This window comes from Salvelinus fontinalis, chromosome 14, assembly GCF_029448725.1.
Source record: "Salvelinus fontinalis isolate EN_2023a chromosome 14, ASM2944872v1, whole genome shotgun sequence".
Taxonomy (NCBI): Eukaryota; Metazoa; Chordata; class Actinopteri; order Salmoniformes; family Salmonidae; genus Salvelinus; species Salvelinus fontinalis.
The window spans coordinates 9,758,682-9,779,383 of record NC_074678.1 but is presented as its reverse complement, the minus strand read 5'-3'; the positions used below and the strand labels follow the sequence as shown (position 1 = coordinate 9,779,383).

Sequence of the window (20,702 nt, the reverse complement as noted above, 5' to 3'; positions counted from 1 at the left end):
CGAATATCAGCAAAGTGGCTCGAATAAACACCCACAAGGGGCAGTTTCAGTACACACATCTTCCGTTTAGAGCCTCCTCTGCCTGTGCGATCTTTCAAAGAACATAATCTGTTAGCAGGCACACTGCTGTATACCTGGATAATATCCTTATCACCTGGAGTCACTGACGAAGACCATCTACTGGGTGATATCCTTATCACCTGGTGTCACTGAGGAAGACTATCTACTGGGTGATATCCTTATCACCTGGTGTCACTGAGGAAGACTATCTACTGGGTGATATCCTTATCACCTGGTGTCACTGAGGAAGACTATCTACTGGGTGATATCCTTATCACCTGGTGTCACTGAGGAAGACTATCTACTGGGTGATATCCTTATCACCTGGTGTCACTGAGGAAGACACTCTTAAAAAAACACTTGAAACAGTGCTATCAAGACTGAGGAGCGCAGGGCTTCGCTTGAAGAATCCAACTGTGTTTTCCTGAAGTACAGAACTTGGGGCACAAAGTCACAGCCAATGGGCTTCAACCCCTGTACAATCAAAGAGGCCCCAGAACCCAAGGATGTGAGTGAGCTTACGGACCTACCTTGCGATGTTAAACTACTGTGGCCGTATTTTCTTTTTCTTCTCCCTGACCTGGCCTTTGTCCTGGACCCACGGCATCTCCTCCTGTAAGCTATAGACAAATGGAAGCGGCACAAACCCCAGAAAACAGCTTTCTAGATATCCAAGGACTTGCTGTTTGTGCATTACGACCCAAAGCGCCCACTGTCATCACAAGTGATGCCTCCCCATACTGTATTTATTTATTATTTTTTTCTCCTTTGCACCCCAGTATCTCTACTTGCACATTCATCTTCTGCTCATCTATCACTCCAGTTTTTAATTGATATATCATAATTACCTCGCGACTATGGCCTATTTTATTGCCTTACCTCCCTTATCTTACCTCATTTGCACACACTTTTATTGATTGTTTATTGGACAATGCGGTGGAAGAGCATGTCCAGGATTGGACAAAGTGGTGGAAGAGCATGTCCAGGATTGGACAAAGTGGTGGAAGAGCATGTCCAGGATTGGACAAAGTGGTGGAAGAGCATGTCCAGGATTGGACAATGCGGTGGAAGAGCATGTCCAGGATTGGACAAAGTGGTGGAAGAGCATGTCCAGGATTGGACAAAGTGGTGGAAGAGCATGTCCAGGATTGGACAAAGTGGTGGAAGAGCATGTCCAGGATTGGACAAAGTGGTGGAAGAGCTATGTCCAATCATGTGCTACTATGAAATGCTCCAGCACAAGCTCCCATCAGCCCTTGGGAGCGGCCTGGAAAACCCTGGACTCGCATTCACATTGACTAGGCAGGGCCTTTCCTTTGGGAGATGATCTTGTTGGCTGTGGATGCTCACTGGCTTGAAGTTTTCCCAGTTCGCACTGCAAACTGAGCAACAACAACTGAGCAGCTCAGGGAAGTGTTCAGTACTCATGGTCGTCCCCATACAGTCGTATCAGACAATACAGCCATCTTTATGAGTGCTGAGTTCAAGGCCTTTCTGGCAACCAATGGTATTCGTCGTATCATCTCCGCCCCCCTTACCACCTCTCCACGAACGGCTTGGTGGAGAGGTCAGTCCAGACAATAAAAAGAGCCGAAGGAGGCACATTAAAAAACAGAGTTATTAGTTAAAAACCCATCACTCATGTTACCCCCCCTTCGGTTGATGTGTCCGTAGTGTGTGTGTGTGTGTGTGTGTGTTGTGTGTGTGATGGAACGCAGTGAAGTGTGTGTGTGTGTGTGTGTGTGTGTGTGTGTGTGTGTGTGTGTGTGTGTGTGTGTGTGTGTGTGTGTGTGTGTGTGTGTGTGTGTGTGTGTGTGATGGAACGCAGTGAAGTGTGTGTGTGTGTGTGTGTGTGTGTGTGTGTGTGTGTGTGTGTGTGTGTGTGTGTGTGTGTGTGTGTGTGTGTGTGTGTGTGTGTGTGTGTGTGTTGTGCGTGTGATGGAACGCAGTGAAGTGTGTGTGTGTGTGTGTGTGTGTGTGATGGAACGCAGTGAAGTGTGTGTGTGTGTGTGTGTGTGTGTGTGTGTGTGTGTGTGTGTGTGTGTGTGTGTGTGTGTGTGTGTGTGTGTGTGTGTGTGTGTGTGTGTGTGTGTGTGTGTGTGTGTGATGGAACGCAGTGAAGTGTGTGTGTGTGTGTGTGTGTGTGCGCGTGCGTGCGTGCGATGGAACACAGTCAAGTCGTTGCGTGTGTTTTCCAGTACAGCCTCGATCGGTCTGTGATTCGTCTCCGTGTCTGAACGGAGGCCACTGCTATGAGAGAGATGGAGGCTACACCTGCGAGTGCAAAGACGGATACAGAGGGAAGCACTGTGAGAAAGGTAGTATGCCATTATCATTCACCTAATAAGACACAGGAAACAATTAGCCTGGGTCAGGGTCCCGGGTTGAAAAACCCATTATTCTTTATTATAAACTGGGTGGTTCGAGCACTGAATGCTGATTGGCTGACAGCCGTGGTATATCAGACCGTATACCACGAGTATAACAAAACATGTCTTTTTACTGTTCTAACTACGTTGGTAACCAGTTTATAACAGCAATAAGGCACCCCCGGGGGTTTGTGGATCATGGCCAATATATACCATGGCTAAGGGCTGTATCCAGGCACTCGGAGTTGTGTCCTGCTTCAGAACATCCCTTAGCCGTGCTGTATTGGCCATATACCACACCCCCTCGTGCCTCATTGCTTCATTGTACAAGGTTCACAACAAGTCCTTTGTGTGTTGTAAATATGGTTTCTACTGCAATGATTTCCCTCACACTGACTGATGTTAATTATGGTTTCTACTGCAATGATTTCCCTCACACTGACTGATGTTAATATGTTTTCTCCTCCTCCAGTCAGACTCAATACCTGTGCCTCTGGCCCGTGTCGTAACGGAGGCTCCTGTAAAGAGGAGACGGGGAGCTTCCTCTGTGTCTGTCCATACAGGTTCACTGGCAAACACTGTGAAGTGGGTGAGTTCTATGTATGTATGTATGTCTGTGTTTGTCTGTCTCTGTCTCTGTCTCTGTCTCTGTCTCTCATACACACACGTGTTATGGTTAATGTAAAATGTGCTCGTATTCATGTTTTTAGTAGGCCCGTCATAAAACATTATCTTTGAGTTTCCTTTCTTCTAACTGTGTCTCACATCGCTGTACAGTATGAGTCAGTCATCCCCTGTATAGTATGAATCAGTCATCCCCTGTGCAGTATGAATCAGTCATCCCCTGTACAGTATGAATCAGTCATCCCCTGTACAGTATGAATCAGTCCTCCCCTGTACAGTATGAATCAGTCATCCCCTGTACAGTATGAGTCAGTCCTCTCCTGTACGGTATGAATCAGTCATCCCCTGTACAGTATGAATCAGTCATCCCCTGTACAGTATGAATCAGTCCTCCCCTGTACAGTATGAATCAGTCCTCCCCTGTACAGTATGAATCAGTCCTCCCCTGTACAGTATGAATCAGTCATCCCCTGTACAGTATGAATCAGTCATCCCCTGTACAGTATGAATCAGTCATCCCCTGTACAGTATGAATCAGTCATCCCCTGTACAGTATGAATCAGTCATCCCCTGTACAGTATGAATCAGTCATCCCCTGTACAGTATGAATCAGTCATCTCCTGTACAGTATGAATCAGTCATCCCCTGTACAGTATGAATCAGTCATCCCCTGTACAGTATGAATCAGTCCTCCCCTGTACAGTATGAATCAGTCCTCCCCTGTACAGTATGAATCAGTCCTCCCCTGTACAGTATGAATCAGTCATCCCCTGTACAGTATGAATCAGTCATCTCCTGTACAGTATGAATCAGTGACTCGTTTCAGTACAACTCACAATCACTTTCTGTTGATGAATACCTTTAATGTTTAATTAGATGAACCAACTTCAAACACAAGATGCATGTACACACACACACACACACACACACACACACACACACACACACACACACACACACACACACACACACACACACACACACACATTTCCTGCCTTACTGGAATTCATGCTAATGGTGCGTCTGTGTGCGTCTGTGTGTGTCTGTTTGTGTATGTGTGCATCTGTGTGTGTATGTGTGCGTCTGTGTCTGTGTGCGTCTGTGTGTGTATGTGTGCGTCTGTGTGTGTGCGTCTGTGTGTGTGTGTGTCCCCAGGGAGGCCAGACCCGTGCTCCTCCAGCCCCTGTCTGAACGGAGGAACATGTTTCCACTACATCGGGAAGTACAAGTGTGAATGTTCCGGAGCCTTCAGCGGCAGACACTGTGACATCAGCAGGGGATCAGCACACCCCACAGCAGGTCAACACACACACACACACACACACACACACACACACACACACACACACACACACACACACACACACACACACACACACACACACACACACACACACACACACACACACACACACACACACACACACACACACACACACACACACACACACACACACACACACACACACACACACACACACACACACACACACAGAGAGAGAGGCAGGTTAGAGCAGTCTATTTCATGCGTTCACTTTGCCCTAAGACATGGCTGTAGAGACTATGGGGTCAAAAGGTGATAATCCCTCACTCCCTCAGCTGATATTTAAACAGCTGTCTATCATAATACGGTAATCTCAGCGTTGCCAAAGACACATAGACTACTACACACACTACCATTCAAAAGTTTGGGGTCACTTAGAAATGTCCTTGTTTTTGAAAGAAAAGCACATTTTTTGTCTATTAAAATAATATCAAATTAATCAGAAATACAGTGTAGACATTGTTAATGTTGTAAATGACTATTGTAGCTGGAAATGGCTGACATTTAATGGAATATCTACATAGGCGTACAGAGGCCCATTATCAGTAACCATCACTCCTGTGTTCCAATGGCACGTTGTGTTAGCTAATCCAAGTTTATCATTTTAAAAGGCTGATTGATCATTAGAAAAACCTTTCTGCTATTATGTTAGCTGTGGACTGTGTTGTAACTGTGTGTCTGTTGTAGCTGTGTAACTGTTATTGTGTGTCGTTGCTGTAACTGTGCCGTTGCTGTAACTGTGCTGTAACTGTCATGTAACTGTGCCATTACATCTCTATGTCTTCCAGACCTGGACTGTGGTCCCCCCCTGCAGGTGAAGCATGCAGAGCTCCAGTTCTCCTCTACGTCGCCAGGCTCCATGGCTCTGTACGTCTGCCACCCAGGATACACCCCCATGCCCAGGGCCACCCAGAGCATCTGTGGGGGGCAGGGCGCCTGGAGCCAACCCCCTGTCTGCCAGGGTCTGTATGCAGTAACACACCACATGGCCCAAAGTCTGTCTGTCTGTCTGTGTCTGGTCTTATGGGTTCTTCATTAGTCTTTACTGTAACTGTTCGGGGGTTTCAGCCTCCAGAGTGGCTCAGTGGTCTCAGGCTCTGCATCACAGTGCTAGCTGTGCCACTAGAGATTCTGGGTTCGAGTCCAGGCTCTGGCGCAGCCAGCCGCGACTGGGGCATCGCACAATTGGCCCAGCGTCATCCGGGTTAGGGGAGGGTTTGTCCCATCGCGCTCTAGCGACTCCTGTGGCGGGCCGGGTGCAGTGCACGCTGACACGGTGGCCAGGTGTACGGTGTTTCCTCCCACACGTTGGTGCAGCTGGCTTCCGGGTTGGATGGGTATTGTGTCAAGAAGTAGTGCGGCTGGGTTGGGTCGTGTTTCGGAGGACGCACGGCTCTCGACTTTCGCCTCTCCAGACTCCGTACAGGAGTTGCAGCGTTGAGACAAGACTGTAACTACCAATTAGATACCATGAAATTCGGGAGAAAATGGGATAAAAAATAAAAATATGTAAAAAATATATTTTTTAAATATTCGGGTGCTTATAAACAGTTACTTGGTGGTCTCAGCAGAGAGCTGAATGGTAAAGGTAGATATTGCATTGGCAGAGGAAGATTTAATTATGACAGTTTCACTGTCAATCATATTTTAGAGGGAAATCTAAGCTGTGTCCCAAATACATCCTATTCCCTATATAGTGCACTACTTTATATACATAGATGGTGCCGACAGACATGGCAGCTCTGCTTCTAGCTCCTAAGCAACTTTGCAGTATTTTGTTTTTGTGTGTGTTTTTTCTTACATTATTAGCCCAGAATGGTTTTTGTGTTATTACATACAGCCGGAAATAACTTTTGGATATCAGAGAGGTGGTAACTCACCAGCATTACAACCAGGAATAGGACTTTCCCGAATTGGATCCTTTGTTCGTACCCCTCCAGGGCAATTCAACTTATCCCAGAGGCTGCTGCAAAACGCCGCTGGCGGAGAAGAGGTCTTCAGAGTGGACTTCTAGTCCGACACAGGAGGCAAGCACAACATCCACCACTTCTGAGTATATTACTCGCAAATGTTCAGTCTCTGGATAATAAAGTAGACGAGCTCAGGGCGAGGATCTCCTTACACAGAGACATCAGGGACTGTAACATACTCTGTTTCACAGAATCATGGCTCTCTCTGGATATACAGTCCCCATCCATACAGCCAGCTGGGTTCTCAGTACATTGCGCAGACAGGAATAAAGAACTATCTGGAAGAAGAAAGGTGGGGTTGTATGTCTCATGATTAACTACTCATGGTGTGATTGTGGTAACGTACAGAAACTCAAGTCTTTTTGTTCACCCGAACTAGAATACCTCACAATCAAATGCCGACCGTATTACCTCACGAGAGAATTGTCTTCTGTTATAGTCACAGTTGTGTATATTCCCTCTCAAGCCGATACCACGACGGCCCTCAAGGAACTACACTGGACTTTTTCCAAACTGAAAGCAACATATCCTGAGGCCGTATTTAATGTTGCTGGGAAATTTGAGGAAAATTCTACGGAAATTCTATCAACACATTGACTGTAGTACTCGCTCAGGGAAAACACTAGATCACTGCTACTCGCCTTTTCGACACGCCTACAATGCCCTCCCCTGCCCTCCCTTCCGCAAATCAGATCACGACTCCATTTTCTCCTCCCTTCCTATAGGCAGAAACTCAAACAGGAAGTACCCGTGCTAAGGTCTATTCAACGCTGGTCTGACCAATCGGAATCCATGCTTCAAGATTGTTTTGATCATGCAGATTGGGATATGTTCCGGGTAGCCTCTGAGAAAAATAATGACGTTTACACGGACCCAGTGACTGATGTTGGGATGTTGTTCCCATGGTGACTATTAAAACCAACCCAAACCAGAAACCGTGGCTAGACGGTAGCGTTTGCGCAAAACTGAAAAATCGAAACGCCGCATTTACGTGAGTAAGACATTTAAGCGTGTTAACCCTCGCAGGGCTGTTGGCCCAGACGGGATCCCTAGCCGCGTCCTCAGAGCATGCGCAGACCAGCTGGCTGGTGTGTTTACGGACATATTCAATCTCTCCCTATCCCAGTCTGCTGTCCCCACTTGCTTCAAGATGTCCACCATTTTTCCTGTACCCAAGAAAGCAAAGGTAACTGAACTAAATGATCGCCCCGTAGCACTCACTTCTGTCATCATGAAGTGCTTTGAAAGGCTAGTTAAGGATCATATTACTTCTACCTTACCTGACACCCTAAACCCACTTCAATTTGCTTAATCGCCCCAATAGATCCACAGACGATGCAATTGCCATCGCACTGCACACTGCCTTATCCCTTCAGCGTACACATCACTGACAATCTGAAATGGTCCACCCACACAGACAGTGTGGTGAAGAAGGCGCAATGGTGCTTCTAAGACCCTCACAAACGTTTACAGATGCACAATTGAGAGCATCCTGTCGGGCTGTATCACCTCCTGGTACGGCAACTGCACCATCCGCAACTGCAGGGCTCTCCCGAGGGTGGTACATATCCCCGGGGGCACACTGCCTGCCCTCCTAGCCACCAACAGCAGCCGATGTCAAGGGAAGGCCAAAAAGTTCATCAAGGACATCATCCAACCGAGCCACGACCTGTTCACCCCGTTATCATCCAGAGGGCGAGGTCAGTACAGGTGCATCAAAGCTGGGACCTAGAAGCTGTTTTTCAGTCTCTTTCTCATGGCCATAAGCCTGTTAAACAGCCATCACTGGCCGGCTACCACCTGGTTACTCAACCCTGCACCTTAGAGGCTGCTGCCCTATATACATAAACATGGAATCACTGGCAACTTTAATAATGTTTACATACTGCTTTCCTCATCTCAAATGTATATACTGTATTCTATTCTACTGTATTTCAGTCAATGCCACTCCAACATTGCTCGTCCTCATATTTATATATTTCTTAATTCCATTCTTTTACTTTTTTGATTTAGTAAAGTCCAATGGGCCCTGGTCAAAAGTAGTGCACTAAATAGGGAATAGGATGCCAGAGTCCTACTGACCCTGGTCAAAAGTAGTGCACTAAATAGGGAATAGGATGCCAGAGTCCTACTGACCCTGGTCAAAAGTAGTGCACTAAATAGGGAATAGGGTGCCAGAGTCCTACTGACCCTGGTCAAAAGTAGTGCGCTAAATAGGGAATAGGGTGCCAGAGTCCTACTGACCCTGGTCAAAAGTAGTGCACTAAATAGGGAATAAGATGCCATTTGGGACTCATTTCTAAATCTCACACGGCCCTTTCTGGTTTAGCATACTCAAATGTTTGTTTGTTTATGTAGAGATCAGCGAGTGTTTACTCTACTGACTTTATGGTCCCCATGGGGACAGTATTGTTGCAGTGTCATGAACACGTTTAAAGTGGGTGTTAAAATACAAAACAACATGACAATACAACTTTCACAACAGTTACACAAACAATAAAAAGAGACCAGACTGCTGGTCTTACTGAGTGGATAGGAACATTAGCCTGCTGGCCTTACTGAGTCTATAGGAACATTAGCCTGCTGGTCTCACTGAGTCTATAGGAACATTAGCCTGCTGGTCTTACTGAGTGGATAGGAACATTAGCCTGCTGGTCTTACTGAGTCTATAGGAACATTAGCCTGCTGGTCTTACTGGGTGGATAGGAACATTAGCCTGCTGGTCTTACTGAGTGGATAGGAACATTAGCCAGAGCTATTTAGGAGATATCATACCTGGCACAAATTATTGTCTCGTTCTGTTTTTCCTGCCGAGGGGTGCCCTATACCTGCGCCCAGAGGGGAGTTGTTCAAAGTTCAGGTACAGGGGGTGGCTTGCGGAGGGCCCTGACCTTAAAGATCTCATCCAGGCCTGTCTGTTTGACTCCAAGTACCTTGCTGAGGGCCCTGACCTTAAAGATCTCATCCAGGCCTGTCTGTTTAACTCCAAGTACCTTGCGGAGGGCCCTGACCTTAAAGATCTCATCCAGGCCTGTCTGTTTGACTCCTAGTACCTTACTGAGGGCCCTGACCTTAAAGATCTCATACAGGCCTGTCTGATTGACTCCAAGTACCTTGCTTGCTGTGGTGATAATCCTTCTCAGCATATTTCTCTGGCTGACGGTGGCAGTGCCAAACCAACATACAATACGAAAAGTTAAAACACTCTCAAAGAAAGATTTGTAAAAACAGAGTCAGTATAGTTGAGTCAACATTAAAAGATCCCAGCTTTTTGAGAAAGTATAGTCTCTGTTGACTCTTTTTGTAGATCAGGTCTCTACATTTACTCCACTGAAGCTCATTGTCCAAGAGGACACCCAGGTATTTGTATTCCTCTACAATCTCTATGTTCTGACCTCTGATAGATGTTGAAGAGGCCAATTTAATAATGTAATCATTATTCAAGTTTGTCCCAGCCCTGTCTGAACGGAGGAACATGTAGGAACAGGATGGCAGCCGACCTGTGTGAGTGTGGTTTCAATGGAAACCGCTGTCAGACAGGTAGAATTCACCTCTGTACTACTTCTGTACCTACAGGTTTACTGCAGGTAGACTACATCTCTCAAAGCTGATAGTCAGCAATACACGTGCCCTTTATGTTCCATTAAAGGTGTGTGTGTGTGTGTGTGTGTGTTGTGTGTTGTGTTTGTGTAGCGTTGGGGAGGAATCAATTACATGTATTCTGATTACCAAAAAAAAACTGTAACTTTAATCAGTTACGTTACTGAGTTTTGGGTAATCCAAAAGTTACTGTTACTGATTACAATTTTTGGACAGGTTAACTAGCAACTGAAATCGATTACATTTAGACAGTAACCTACCCAACCCTGTGTGTCTGTGCATGCTTGCGTGTGTGCGCATACGTGTGTATGTTCATAAGTGTGTGTGTGTGTGTGTGTGTGTGTGTGTGTGTGTGTGTGTGTGTGTGTGTGTGTGTGTGTGTGTGTGTGTGTGTGTGTGTGTGTGTGTGTGTGTTTTCATGCCCTCTCAGATGTGGATGAGTGTGTGTCGGAGCCCTGTAAACACGGAGGAACATGTGAGGACCAGCCGGGTTCCTACTACTGCCACTGCCAACAGGGCTTCATGGGACAAGACTGTGAAATAGGTACAGCATTCACTCTGTCTGGGGACCTTATGTACCAAGTGTCCCCTAGTGGCTGATCTAGGATCAGGTCTCTCCTGTCCATGTATCTTTTATTCATTATGATCTAAAAGTCTACACTGATCCAAAACCAGCAATCCTATCGAGACGTTTGATACGGACGTTCCCTGCTCTCATGTCTCTCAACTAACGGAGAAATGAGATTTAGTCTTGGGTTGGGTGATAGTCTAGTGGTTAAGAGGTAGGGTCAGTAACTGGGTGGTAGTCTAGTGGTTAAGAGGTAGGGTCAGTAACTGGGTGGTAGTGGTTAAGAGGTAGGGTCAGTAACTGGGTGGTAGTCTAGTGGTTAAGAGGTAGGGTCAGTAACTGGGTGGTAGTCTAGTGGTTAAGAGGTAGGGTCAGTAACTGGGTGGTAGTCTAGTGGTTAAGAGGTAGGGTCAGTAACTGGGTGGTAGTCTAGTGGTTAAGAGGTAGGGTCAGTAACTGGGTGGTAGTGGTTAAGAGGTAGGGCCAGTAACTGGGTGGTAGTCTAGTGGTTAAGAGGTAGGGTCAGTAACTGGGTGGTAGTCTAGTGGTTAAGAGGTAGGGTCAGTAACTGGGTGGTAGTCTAGTGGTTAAGAGGCAGGGTCAGTAACTGGGTGGTAGTCTAGTGGTTAAGAGGTAGGGTCAGTAACTGGGTGGTAGTCTAGTGGTTAAGAGGTAGGGTCAGTAACTGGGTGGTAGTCTAGTGGTTAAGAGGTAGGGTCAGTAACTGGGTGGTAGTCTAGTGGTTAAGAGGTAGGGTCAGTAACTGGGTGGTAGTCTAGTGGTTAAGAGGTAGGGTCAGTAACTGGGTGGTAGTCTAGTGGTTAAGAGGTAGGGTCAGTAACTGGGTGGTAGTGGTTAAGAGGTAGGGTCAGTAACTGGGTGGTAGTCTAGTGGTTAAGAGGTAGGGTCAGTAACTGGGTGGTAGTCTAGTGGTTAAGAGGTAGGGTCAGTAACTGGGTGGTAGTCTAGTGGTTAAGAGGCAGGGTCAGTAACTGGGTGGTAGTCTAGTGGTTAAGAGGTAGGGTCAGTAACTGGGTGGTAGTCTAGTGGTTAAGAGGTAGGGTCAGTAACTGGGTGGTAGTCTAGTGGTTAAGAGGTAGGGTCAGTAACTGGGTGGTAGTCTAGTGGTTAAGAGGTAGGGTCAGTAACTGGGTGGTAGTCTAGTGGTTAAGAGGTAGGGTCAGTAACTGGGTGGTAGTCTAGTGGTTAAGAGGTAGGGTCAGTAACTGGGTGGTAGTCTAGTGGTTAAGAGGTAGGGTCAGTAACTGGGTGGTAGTCTAGTGGTTAAGAGGTAGGGTCAGTAACTGGGTGGTAGTGGTTAAGAGGTAGGGTCAGTAACTGGGTGGTAGTCTAGTGGTTAAGAGGTAGGGCCAGTAACTGGGTGGTAGTGGTTAAGAGGTAGGGTCAGTAACTGGGTGGTAGTCTAGTGGTTAAGAGGCAGGGTCAGTAACTGGGTGGTAGTCTAGTGGTTAAGAGGTAGGGTCAGTAACTGGGTGGTAGTCTAGTGGTTAAGAGGTAGGGCCAGTAACTGGGTGGTAGTCTAGTGGTTAAGAGGTAGGGTCAGTAACTGGGTGGTAGTCTAGTGGTTAAGAGGTAGGGTCAGTAACTGGGTGGTAGTCTAGTGGTTAAGAGGTAGGGCCAGTAACTGGGTGGTAGTCTAGTGGTTAAGAGGTTAAGAGGTAGGGCCAGTAACTGGGTGGTAGTCTAGTGGTTAAGAGGTAGGGTCAGTAACTGGGTGGTAGTGGTTAAGAGGTAGGGTCAGTAACTGGGTGGTAGTGGTTAAGAGGTAGGGTCAGTAACTGGGTGGTAGTGGTTAAGAGGTAGGGTCAGTAACTGGGTGGTAGTCTAGTGGTTAAGAGGTAGGGTCAGTAACTGGGTGGTAGTCTAGTGGTTAAGAGGTAGGGTCAGTAACTGGGTGGTAGTCTAGTGGTTAAGAGGTAGGGTCAGTAACTGGGTGGTAGTCTAGTGGTTAAGAGGTAGGGTCAGTAACTGGGTGGTAGTCTAGTGGTTAAGAGGTAGGGTCAGTAACTGGGTGGTAGTCTAGTGGTTAAGAGGTAGGGTCAGTAACTGGGTGGTAGTCTAGTGGTTAAGAGGTAGGGTCAGTAACTGGGTGGTAGTCTAGTGGTTAAGAGGTAGGGTCAGTAACTGGGTGGTAGTCTAGTGGTTAAGAGGTAGGGTCAGTAACTGGGTGGTAGTGGTTAAGAGGTAGGGTCAGTAACTGGGTGGTAGTCTAGTGGTTAAGAGGTAGGGTCAGTAACTGGGTGGTAGTCTAGTGGTTAGGAGGTAGGGTCAGTAACTGGGTGGTAGTCTAGTGGTTAAGAGGTAGGGTCAGTAACTGGGTGGTAGTGGTTAAGAGGTAGGGCCAGTAACTGGGTGGTAGTCTAGTGGTTAAGAGGTAGGGCCAGTAACTGGGTGGTAGTCTAGTGGTTAAGAGGTAGGGCCAGTAACTGGGTGGTAGTCTAGTGGTTAAGAGGTAGGGTCAGTAACTGGGTGGTAGTCTAGTGGTTAAGAGGTAGGGTCAGTAACTGGGTGGTAGTCTAGTGGTTAAGAGGTAGGGTCAGTAACTGGGTGGTAGTGGTTAAGAGGTAGTGTCAGTAACTGGGTGGAAGTCTAGTGGTTAAGAGGTAGGGTCAGTAACTGGGTGATAGTCTAGTGGTTAAGAGGTAGGGTCAGTAACTGGGTGGTAGTCTAGTGGTTAAGAGGTAGGGTCAGTAACTGGGTGGTAGTCTAGTGGTTAAGAGGTAGGGTCAGTAACTGGGTGGTAGTGGTTAAGAGGTAGGGTCAGTAACTGGGTGGTAGTCTAGTGGTTAAGAGGTAGGGTCAGTAACTGGGTGGTAGTCTAGTGGTTAAGAGGTAGGGTCAGTAACTGGGTGGTAGTCTAGTGGTTAAGAGGTAGGGTCAGTAACTGGGTGGTAGTGGTTAAGAGGTAGGGTCAGTAACTGGGTGGTAGTCTAGTGGTTAAGAGGTAGGGTCAGTAACTGGGTGGTAGTCTAGTGGTTAAGAGGTAGGGTCAGTAACTGGGTGGTAGTCTAGTGGTTAAGAGGTAGGGTCAGTAACTGGGTGGTAGTCTAGTGGTTAAGAGGTAGGGTCAGTAACTGGGTGGTAGTCTAGTGGTTAAGAGGCAGGGTCAGTAACTGGGTGGTAGTCTAGTGGTTAAGAGGTAGGGTCAGTAACTGGGTGGTAGTCTAGTGGTTAAGAGGTAGGGTCAGTAACTGGGTGGTAGTCTAGTGGTTAAGAGGTAGGGTCAGTAACTGGGTGGTAGTCTAGTGGTTAAGAGGTAGGGTCAGTAACTGGGTGGTAGTCTAGTGGTTAAGAGGTAGGGTCAGTAACTGGGTGGTAGTCTAGTGGTTAAGAGGTAGGGTCAGTAACTGGGTGGTAGTCTAGTGGTTAAGAGGTAGGGTCAGTAACTGGGTGGTAGTCTAGTGGTTAAGGGGTAGGGTCAGTAACTGGGTGGTAGTCTAGTGGTTAAGAGGTAGGGTCAGTAACTGGGTGGTAGTCTAGTGGTTAAGAGGTAGGGTCAGTAACTGGGGGCTAGTGGTTAAGAGGTAGGGTCAGTAACTGGGTGGTAGTCTAGTGGTTAAGAGGTAGGGTCAGTAACTGGGTGGTAGTCTAGTGGTTAAGAGGTAGGGTCAGTAACTGGATGGTAGTCTAGTGGTTAAGAGGTAGGGTCAGTAACTGGGTGGTAGTGGTTAAGAGATAGGGTCAGTAACTGGGTGGTAGTCTAGTGGTTAAGAGTTGTATCCCTCCAGCTGTATTCCAGTTGTATCCTTCCAGTTGTATCCTCCAGTTGTACCCTCCAGTTGTATCCCTCCAGTTGTATCCCTCCAGTTGTATCCTCCAGTTGTATCCCTCCAGTTGTATCCTTCCAATTGTATCCCTCCAGTTGTATCCCTCCAGTTTGACCCCTCCAGCTGTATTCCAGTTGTATCCCTCCAGCTGTATTCCAGTTGTATCCTTCTAGCTCTATTCCAGTTGTATCCTTCCATCTGTATTCCAGTTGTATCCTCCAGTTGTATTTCAGTTGTATCCCTCCAGCTGTATTCCAGTTGTATCCTTCCATCTGTATTCCAGTTGTATCCCTCCAGCTGTATTTCAGTTGTATCCCTCCAGTTGTATTCCAGTGGTATCCTCCAGTTGTATCCCTCCAGCTGTATTCCAGTTGTATCCTCCAGTTGTATTTCAGTTGTATCCTCCAGTTGTATTCCAGTTGTATCCCTCTTGCTGTATTCCAGTTGTATCCCTCCAGTTGTATCCCTCTAGTTGTAATCCTCCAGTTGTAATCCTCCAGTTGTATCCCTATAGTTCTATTCCAGTTGTATCCTTCCAGTTGTATCCCTCCAGTTGTATCCTTCCAGTTGTAACCCTCCAGCTGTATTCCAGTTGTATCCCTCCAGTTATATCCCTCCAGTTGTAACCCTCCAGCTGTATTCTAGTTGTATCCTTCCAGTTGTATCCTTCCAGCTGTATTCCAGTTGTATCCTTCCAGTTGTATCCCTCCAGCTGTATTCCAATTGTCTCCCTCCAGTTGTATCCCTCCAGTTGTATCCCTCCAGTTGTAACCCTCCAGCTGTAACCCTCCAGTTGTATCACTCCAGCTGTATTCCAGTTGTATCCTTCCAGTTGTATCCCTCCAGTTGTAACCCTCCAGTTGTAACCCTCCAGTTGTATCCCTCCAGCTGTATTCCAGTTGTATCCTTCCAGTTGTATCCCTCCAGTTGTAACACTCCAGTTGTAACCCTCCAGTTGTATCCCTCCAGCTGTATTCCAGTTGTATCCTTCCAGTTGTATCCCTCCAGTTGTACCCCTCCAGTTGTAACCCTCCAGTTGTAACCCTCCAGTTGTATCCTTCCAGTTGTAACCCTCCAGCTGTATTCCAGTTGTATCCTTCCAGTTGTATCCTTCCAGTTGTATCCTTCCAGTTGTATCCCTCCAGCTGTATCCTTCCAGTTGTATCCCTCCAGCTGTATTCTTCCAGTTGTAACCCTCCAGTTGTAACCCTCCAGTTGTATCTCTCCAGTTGTAACCCTCCAGTTGTATCCCTCCAGTTGTAACCCTCCAGTTGTATCCCTCCAGCTGTATTCCAGTTGTATCCTTCCAGTTGTAACCCTCCAGTTGTAACCCTCCAGTTGTATCCCTCCAGCTGTATTCCAGTTGTATCCTTCCAGTTTTATCCCTCCAGTTGTAACCCTCCAGTTGTAACCCTCCAGTTGTATCCCTCCAGCTGTATTCCAGTTGTATCCTTCCAGTTGTATCCCTCCAGCTGTATTCCAATTGTCTCCCTCCAGTTGTATCCCTCCAGTTGTATCCCTCCAGCTGTATTCCAGTTGTATCCCTCCAGTTGTATTTCAGCTGTAACCCTCCAGCTGTATTCCAGTTGTATCCTTCCATCTTTATTCCAGTTGTATCCTTCCATCTGTATTCCAGTTGTATCCTTCTAGCTCTATTCCTGTTGTATCCCTCCAGTTGTATTTCAGTTGTATCCCTCCAGCTGTATTCCAGTTGTATCCTCCAGCTGTATTCCAGTTGTATCCTCCAGTTGTATTCCAGTTGTATCCTCCAGTTGTATTGCAGATGCATCCTCCAGTTGTATTCCAGATGCATCCTCCAGTTGTATTCCAGATGTATCCTCCAGTTGTATTCCAGTTGTATCCTCCAGCTGTATTCCAGTTGTATCCTCCAGTTGTATTCCAGTTGTATGCCTCCAGCTGTATTCCAGATGTAGCCCTCTTGCTGTATTCCAGTTGTATCCCTCCAGTTGTAATCCTCCAGTTGTATCCCTCCAGTTGTATTCCAGTTGTATCCCTCCAGCTGTATTCCAGTTGTATCCTCCAGCTGTTTTCCAGTTGTATCCCTCCAGTTGTATCCTCCAGTTGTATCCCTCCAGTTGTAACCCTCCAGTTGTATCCCTCCAGCTGTATTCCAGCTGTATCCCTCCAGCTGTATCCCTCCTGCTGTATTCCAGTTGTATCCCTCCAGATGTATTCCAGTTGTATCCCTCCAGTTGTATCCTCCAGTTGTATCCCTCCAGCTGTATTCCAGTTGTATCCCTCCAGCTGTATTCCAGATGTAGCCCTCTTGCTGTATTCCAGTTGTATCCCTCCAGCTGTATTCCAGTTGTATCCTTCCAGTTGTATCCCTCCAGTTGTATCCCTCCAGTTGTATTCCAGTTGTATCCCTCCAGCTGTATTCCAGTTGTATTTCAGTTGTATCCCTCCAGCTGTATTCCAGCTGTTTTCCAGTTGTATCCTCCAGCTGTTTTCCAGTTGTATCCTCCAGCTGTATTCCAGTTGTATCCTCCAGTTGTATTCCAGTTGTATCCTCCAGTTGTATTCCAGATGTATCCTCCAGTTGTATTCCAGATATATCCTCCAGTTGTATTCCAGATGTAGCCTCCAGTTGTATTCCAGATGTGTCCTCCAGTTGTATTCCAGTTGTATCCTCCAGCTGTATTCCAGTTGTATCCTCCAGTTGTATTCCAGTTGTATCCCTCCAGCTGTATTCCAGATGTAGCCCTCTTGCTGTATTCCAGTTGTATCCCTCCAGTTGTAATCGTCCAGTTGTATCCCTCCAGTTGTATCCCTCCAGCTGTATTCCAGTTGAATCCCTCCAGCTGTATTCCAGTTGTATCCCTCCAGTTGTATTCCAGTTGTATCCCTCCAGCTGTATTCCAGTTGTATCCCTCCAGTTGTAACCCTCCAGTTGTATCCCTCCAGTTGTAACCCTCCAGTTGTATCCCTCCAGTTGTAACCCTCCAGTTGTATCCCTCCAGTTGTAACCCTCCAGTTGTATCCCTCCAGTTGTAACCCTCCAGTTGTATCCCTCCAGTTGTAACCCTCCAGTTGTATCCCTCCAGTTGTAACCCTCCAGTTGTAACCCTCCAGTTGTATCCCTCCAGTTGTATCCCTCCAGTTGTATCCCTCCAGTTGTATCCCTCCAGTTATACCCCTCCAGCTGTATTCCAGTTGTATCCCTCCAGCTGTATTCCAGTTGTAACCCTCCAGTTGTAACCCTCCAGTTGTAACCCTCCAGTTGTATCCCTCCAGTTGTATCCCTCCAGTTGTATCCCTCCAGTTGTAACCCTCCAGTTGTAACCCTCCAGTTGTAACCCTCCAGTTGTATCCCTCCAGTTGTAACCCTCCAGTTGTATCCCTCCAGTTGTAACCCTCCAGTTGTATCCCTCCAGTTGTATCCTCCAGTTGTATCCCTTCAGTTGTAAACCTCCAGTTGTATCCCTTCAGTTGTAAACCTCCAGTTGTATCCCTCCAGTTGTAACCCTCCAGTTGTATCCCTCCAGTTGTATCCTCCAGTTGTATCCATCCAGCTGTATTCCAGTTGTATCCTCCAGCTGTATTCCAGTTGTATCCCTCCAGTTGTATTTCAGTTATATCCCTCCAGCTGTATTCCAGTTGTATCCTCCAGTTGTATTCCAGTTGTATCCTCCAGTTGTATTCCTGATGTATCCTCCAGTTGTATTCCAGTTGTATCCTCCAGCTGTATTCCAGTTGTATCCTCCAGTTGTATTCCAGTTGTATCCCTCCAGCTGTATTCCAGATGTAGCCCTCTTGCTGTATTCCAGTTGTATCCCTCCAGTTGTAATCCTCCAGTTGTATCCCTCCAGTTGTATTCCAGTTGTATCCTCCAGCTGTATTCCAGTTGTATCCTCCAGTTGTATTCCAGTTGTATCCCTCCAGCTGTATTCCAGATGTAGCCCTCTTGCTGTATTCCAGTTGTATCCCTCCAGTTGTAATCCTCCAGTTGTATCCCTCCAGTTCTATTCCAGTTGTATCCCTCCAGCTGTATTCCAGTTGTATCCTCCAGCTGTTTTCCAGTTGTATCCCTCCAGTTGTATTCCAGTTGTATCCTCCAGTTGTATCCCTCCAGTTGTAACCCTCCAGTTGTATCCCTCCAGCTGTATTCCAGCTGTATCCCTCCAGCTGTACCCTCCTGCTGTATTCCAGTTGTATCCCTCCAGATGTATTCCAGTTGTATCCCTCCAGTTGTATCCTCCAGTTGTATCCCTCCAGCTGTATTCCAGTTGTATCCCCCCAGCTGTATTCCAGATGTAGCCCTCTTGCTGTATTCCAGTTGTATCCCTCCAGCTGTATTCCAGTTGTATCCTTCCAGTTGTATCCCTCCAGTTGTATCCCTCCAGTTGTATTCCAGTTGTATCCCTCCAGCTGTATTCCAGTTGTATTTCAGTTGTATCCCTCCAGCTGTATTCCAGCTGTTTTCCAGTTGTATCCTCCAGCTGTATTCCAGTTGTATCCTCCAGTTGTATTCCAGTTGTATCCTCCAGTTGTATCCCTCCAGTTGTATTCCAGATGTAGCCTCCAGTTGTATTCCAGATGTATCCTCCAGTTGTATTCCAGTTGTATCCTCCAGCTGTATTCCAGTTGTATCCTCCAGTTGTATTCCAGTTGTATCCCTCCAGCTGTATTCCAGATGTAGCCCTCTTGCTGTATTCCAGTTGTATCCCTCCAGCTGTATTCCAGCTGTATCCCTCCAGCTGTATCCCAGCTGTATCCCTCCAGCTGTATCCCTCCTGCTGTATTCCAGTTGTATCCCTCCAGATGTATTCCAGTTGTATCCCTCCAGTTGTATCCCTCCAGCTGTATTCCAGTTGTATCCCTCCAGTTGTATCCTCCAGTTGTATCCCTCCAGCTGTATTCCAGATGTAGCCCTCTTGCTGTATTCCAGTTGTATCCCTCCAGCTGTATTCCAGCTGTTTTCCAGTTGTATCCTCCAGCTGTTTTCCAGTTGTATCCTCCAGCTGTATTCCAGTTGTATCCTCCAGCTGTATTCCAGTTGTATCCTCCAGCTGTATTCCAGTTGTATCCCTCCAGCTGTTTTCCAGTTGTATCCTCCAGCTCTATTCCAGTTGTATCCTCCAGCTGTATTCCAGTTGTATCCTCCAGCTGTATTCCAGTTGTATCCTTCCTGTCTCTGAGTGTGTTGTGTCTCCAGAACAGGACAGGTGTGAGTCCAGCCCCTGTTTGAACGGCGGTGTGTGTTGGGGATCCAGGAACAACTACCTGTGTGTGTGTAAAGAAGGATTCTTGGGGGACCACTGCCAGTCATGTGAGTAGAGCTATACCGGTTGAGTCTGAAATGGCACCCTATTCCCTCTATAGTGCACTACTTTTGACCAGGGCCCTGTGTAGGGAGAAGTGCACTATGTAGGGAATAGGGTGTCATTCAGTGGCGGCTTCTGAGGGGAGGACGGCTCTTAATAATGGCTGGAACGGAGTGAATGGAATGGCGTCAAACACATGGAAACCATGGAAACCACGTGTTCGATATATTTCATACCATTCCACCTATTCTGCTCCAGCCATTACCGCGAGCCCGTCCTCCCTAATTAAGGTGCCACCAACCTCCTGTGGTGCCATTTTGCATGCAGTCTCTTCTACTGTGGTGGTAGTAACAAAAGCAGCACATCGTGGTGACAGATGGTCTCTGACTCCCCCTAGTGGAGAATCCCTGTGTACTGCAGCCGTGTGGGAACAGAGGCCTCTGCCATAGCGACAGGAGAGGGAACTACAGCTGTAACTGCAGAGTGGGTCACACAGGCAAGGACTGTGAGAGAGGTGAGAGTCAATCACGTTCAGCTATCTTATCGACTATCAATTCTCTTATTGGTGTTTCATTCAAGAAATCCATAAATTCAATAAATGTATCAATCAATCAATACCAAGTCTATTCTTCGTGGTAGAAATAGCCAATGATATTTTACCACTGTTCCCAGACCTGTTGCCTCCCTCTGGTCTGCATGTACTACGGGTGGAGGAGGATGAGGTGGTGCTGCGCTGGGACTTGCCGGACCCCTCCTCTCAGAGCCTGGTCGGTTTAATTCATACATTTGTTTTTATTTAACCCATTGAGGTCAGAAGACCTCTTTCACCAGTGAAAAGAGAGGGGTATATTACCAAGCTAGATCAATGAGTTAGAGAGATTACTTTGATAAACAATTCCTTACACCATTGCCCATTTATTTCATGGTGCTTATCTTTAGCAGCAACAACAACAACAAAAGAGTCAGCTGGCTAACTCATTGAACCTTATTTGTAGTATAACCCTCAGAGGTTCTGGTCATAAGTAGTGCACTATATAGGGAATAGGGTGCCATCAAGGACGGAGTCTGAAACCTTGAATACTTGTTCATGGGGTTGCACCTCCGTCACTCGGTC

General features: G+C 46.9%; 1 protein-coding gene across 2 annotated transcripts in view; it reads left to right on the top strand.

The window, feature by feature from the left end:
• The window catches only part of sned1 (sushi, nidogen and EGF-like domains 1), a 151,847-nt gene that overhangs the window by 116,163 nt on the left and 14,982 nt on the right, over window positions 1-20,702 (top strand). Inside the window, exons 13-20 of one of the 2 annotated variants that reach the window (XM_055943922.1) lie at window positions 2,259-2,378; window positions 2,902-3,018; window positions 4,209-4,352; window positions 5,166-5,339; window positions 10,378-10,491; window positions 19,480-19,593; window positions 19,986-20,102; window positions 20,261-20,355. In XM_055943922.1, the coding sequence (XP_055799897.1) occupies window positions 2,259-2,378; window positions 2,902-3,018; window positions 4,209-4,352; window positions 5,166-5,339; window positions 10,378-10,491; window positions 19,480-19,593; window positions 19,986-20,102; window positions 20,261-20,355 (995 nt within the window). The remainder of the gene's footprint in view (window positions 1-2,258; window positions 2,379-2,901; window positions 3,019-4,208; window positions 4,353-5,165; window positions 5,340-10,377; window positions 10,492-19,479; window positions 19,594-19,985; window positions 20,103-20,260; window positions 20,356-20,702) is intronic. The other variant, XM_055943923.1, reaches the window with a different exon arrangement.